The sequence below is a fragment of the Cupressus sempervirens genome, chromosome 4 (assembly GCF_028749045.1).
Source record: "Cupressus sempervirens isolate cs-2001-9-10 chromosome 4, ASM2874904v1, whole genome shotgun sequence".
Taxonomy (NCBI): Eukaryota; Viridiplantae; Streptophyta; class Pinopsida; order Cupressales; family Cupressaceae; genus Cupressus; species Cupressus sempervirens.
In genome coordinates, this window is record NC_143121.1 from 614,389,595 (window position 1) to 614,393,806 (window position 4,212).

At 46.2% G+C, this 4,212-nt stretch overlaps 1 protein-coding gene across 1 annotated transcript; it reads right to left on the minus strand.

Moving 5' to 3' along the window:
- Positions 1-369: 369 nt before the first annotated feature.
- Positions 370-2,978, minus strand: LOC149562736 (uncharacterized). Its single transcript, XM_089828019.1, has 3 exons — positions 2,635-2,978; positions 1,966-2,449; positions 370-1,869 (listed from the first exon to the last, which is right to left on the minus strand). The coding sequence occupies exons 1-3, from the start codon at positions 2,976-2,978 to the stop codon at positions 370-372; spliced, it is 2,328 nt and encodes a 775-aa protein (XP_089684145.1).
- Positions 2,979-4,212: the final 1,234 nt, after the last annotated feature.

A 4,212-nucleotide genomic window follows, 5' to 3' on the forward strand; every position in this document is an offset into this window, starting at 1 on the left:
AGGGAAAATAACAATGAGACAGACCAAGAGACCACTGAGTGTGGCTAAAGCAAAGGAAAAAATGCCAACATACCAAAGAATTGAAACCGAGAAGACGACCACAAGGTTATAAAAGGGGAAATAAAAAAGAAAGAAAAGCACACGCATAAGCAAAAGAGAAAACAAAGGAAAGAAAATTAAACACTGACTGAAAAAAAGTAAAATAACAAAAAACAAGAAAACGATGTGTTCACCTAGTCGAAGGGCCAGGACATGGGAGAAAGGGTGCGGGGGGCGGGGCGAGCGAAGAGAAGGGAGAAGGAGGAGCCAGAGGGGAAGGAAGGGACAACGGGAAGCTCGAAGAAGGGGGAGACGCGACAAGAAAGAGAGCTAAGAGCGCGGCGGTTTGCGAAGGGAGGATAACAAAGGATGCCAAGAACTGCTTAAGGTCCATCCTTCATCGTGATTGAGGTTAGAAGGGTTATCATTGATGACAATGGCTTCCTTGAGCTTTCTTTTAGCGAAGTTGTCTTCCCTGAACACAATTTGCATCCTCTCCAAGCAGATATGATGCTTAGTAGAGGAAGAATGATCAGCAAATGCCGATTTGAGGACCCACTCATGCTTGATGTCAGCGGCATGTTCCTTCATTCTAGTGTTGAATGAACGGCCTGTTTCACCAATGTAAGGGGTACCGCAAGAGCATATGACCTTATAGACACCAGAATCTGCAAAGGCATCCCTAGGGTCTTTGATGGGGGGAACACGATGTCTAAGCATGGAAGCGGGCCTGAAGGCAACTCTAATGCCTTTTTTGCCCAAAATCTTGGAGATCTTGTTGGAAATCCCCTCGACATAAGGAATCGATAAGAAAGGGGGCGATTGGGTGATAGAGAGAGGAGGACGAGGGGCCGAAATAAAGAGGGAATTGGCCAAGCGAATAGCTGTGGATATTTTCTTGTCAGAGTATCCATTCCACTTGAATACTTGACAAAGGTGCGCGAGCTCTTGGTTTAGGTTGTCACTGTCACAAATCCTAAAAGCTCTTAAGGCTAGGCTTTTTAGGATCCCTACCTTTTGACAGGGGTGGTGGTGGGAGGCAGCATGGAGATAGAGGTCAGTATGGGTGGACTTACGAAAAACTCGACGACCAAGAGTGCCATCAGGTTTTTTAAGGATTAAGATATCAAGGAAAGGTAAGCAATTATCTACTTCTAACTCCTTGGTGAAAGAGATGCCAAGAACTAAGTTGTTGATGTGGGCATGGAACTCTTCTAGCTTTTGTAGGCCATGCGACCAATAGACATTGTTGTCATCTACATAGCGTTTCCACCACTTGGGTTTCAGAGGGAAAGAGTGTAAAGCCTTTGCCTCAAACTCTTCCATGTATAAATTAGCAATGACCGGTGAAAGAGGGGAACCCATGGCAACCCCCCCAACCTGCTCATAGATGACACCATTGAAGGAGAAGAAAGTGGATCTCAAGCATAACTCCACAAGAGAGGCAACCTCAGACGAAACTTTCTTCTTGACAATGTCTAAGGAATCAGGTATGGGAACCTTAGTACAAAGCGAGACCACATCAAAACTAACTAAGATATCACCGTTGACACAAGAGGCATCTTTAATGAACTGGACAAAATGGTTGGAATCTTTGACATAAGAGTCAGAATTACCAACGAGGGGGGATAATAATTTGGCGAGGAATGTCGCAAGCCTGTGGGTCGGGGAGCCTATAGTGTCAACGATGGGCCTGAGCGAAATATTAGCTTTGTGGATTTTGGGAACCCCATAAATGCGGGGGGTGAGCTCCTTCGTGGGCAACAATAGCTTTTTTGTATCAATGTCGAAGGAGGAATCATTGATAGCAGCTTTGACCTTTCTCACAATCTTAGTGCAAGGATTAGAGGCCACAATCTTCTAGCTGCTGGAGTCAGAGAGGAGGTCCAACATCTTAGACAGATAATCAGACTTGTTCATAATTACCGTGGCATTACCTTTGTCCGCCCTAGTAATAATGAGATCAAAATTACGAAGAAGATTAATAAAAGCTGCAAACTCATGCGAGGGAATATTGCTTCTGGGGGGCTTGGCCTTCCTAAGAGCCACGGCACAATCTTTCCTGGCCTCTTCGGCAGTATTGGCCGGAAGAGAATGAAGAGCATTCTCAATGTCCACCAAAAAATCAACACGAGGGATGGTGTGGGGCGAGAGAGAGAAATTGAGACCCAGCTTGAGAACCCTAAAAGCGAGAGGGTCGATGGGGGCATTAGAAAGGTTAACAACTAATTTGGACTCCCAATTATCAATGGGGCCACTGTTCGAAGCGGGAGGGCAAACCAGATGGCAAGGGGGGATTATACGCGAAGGCAAATCTATGCATGGGGCCCGAGAAAGCATAGGGGATGGGTTGCTGATGAAGAGGGGAGGGGGCGAATGGGGAGAAAGAGGAGGGGATTGGCAATCAGAGCTACCAGGAAAATCAACACCCGAGCCAAGGACGCAATTCAAGGAGGGGGGTGGTTGGCAATAAATAGGAGAGATACTAGAACGCGTGGAAGACAAAGACGCAGGAACAGACTCATAAATATCATTAAATTTGAAACGAGAGGGGGAGGTAGAAGAAGCCGCACCTTGACATGACGGAAGGCAAACGTTGGAAGATGACCGTTGGAGAATAGAGCCGTGCAGGGATCTGTGCGAGCCTGCCTGGAGCGACCACCCAGATGCCGAGAGATTGGGGGAGGAGATCGACTGAGGAGGACCACGCTGCAAGGGTCCAAGCATGGGTTGCGCAACTGGGGAAACCACTGCAGACACCGCCGCAGAGCTAGGACAGAGAGAAGAAAGAGACGGCCGCTAAGGAAGAGCGCTACTGGGATGGCCACAAACATTGCAAAGCGGCGGGTCCAGTTGCTGCTCAGCACCACGCTGACCCCAGCAAGGGGACGAAAAGGGGAGCCCATTACGTAGGTGAACAGAGAACTGTTGAGTGCCATGATTGTAATGGAGCTTTTTCCGGAGGAGAGCATCGAACTTAGATTGTTGTCTCCGAACACATGCAAATTTTTGGCCCATGGCTTTGGCATGAGAGGTAACATCTAAACGGATCTAGAGGTCTGGTCTCAAGCTAGCCGTGAGCTCGAGATGGAGTGTTAACAGCTTGGAATTCAGGAGATTAATTGCCCTCCGCGTCGATTTAATGATCACTCTAAGCAGAGCCAAAGCTGCACGCAAAAAAATATGTTTGGTGTGGACATTCCACATGTGGTGGATGATCTTGACAAAAGTGGGAACAATCTTGGAGTCCCGACAACGTTTCAGAAAGGCTAGATCTGCAATCTTCTTAGCAAGCTTGGTTCTAAGTTTAATTTTTATTTTTATTTTTATTAGCAAACTTGGTTCTAAGCTTCTTTCCCCCCTGGGATTATTTTTATTTTTAATTCATTTTTCTCCTTATGAGTTAGGTGGCTTGTCTCATCAACTAACTCTCTCTCCTCCCCTTCCCCCTCCCTTCTATTTCTTCAGCTAGTTGGATCTGCATTCTAATTTTTCATGTTCTCTTTTCTCTCTAGCATCCTGATGATGGATCATGTAGTATGATCCGAAACGTTGATGTAAAAAAATTATACACAATCAAACCCAGAAATTTGATAGCACATTAGCATGGATTGTGGAAATCTAATAGATCTCATTGATACCCTTCATGGGAGGGAATTTTCTGTTAAGTCTATATTGCTGGAGAAACTTAGAACCAAGCTTGCTAAGAAGATTGCAGATCTAGCCTTTCTGAAACGTTGTCGGGACTCCAAGATTGTTCCCACTTTTGTCAAGATCATCCACCACATGTGGAATGTCCACACCAAACATATTTTTTTGTGTGCAGCTTTGGCTCTGCTTAGAGTGATCATTAAATCGACGCAGAGGGCAATTAATCTCCTGAATTCCAAGTTGTTAACACTCCATCTTGAGCTCGCGGCTAGCTTGAGACCAGACCTCTGGATCCGTTTAGATGTTACCTCTCATGCCAAAGCCATGGGCCGGAAATTTGCATGTGTTCGGAGACAACAATCTAAGTTCGATGCTCTCCTCCGGAAAAAGCTCCATTACAATCATGGCACTCAGCAGTTCTCCTTTCACCTACGTAATGGGCTCCCCTTTTTGCCCCCTTGTTGGGGTCAGTGTGGTGCTGAGCAGCAATTGGACCCGCCGGTTCGCAATGTTTGTGGCCGT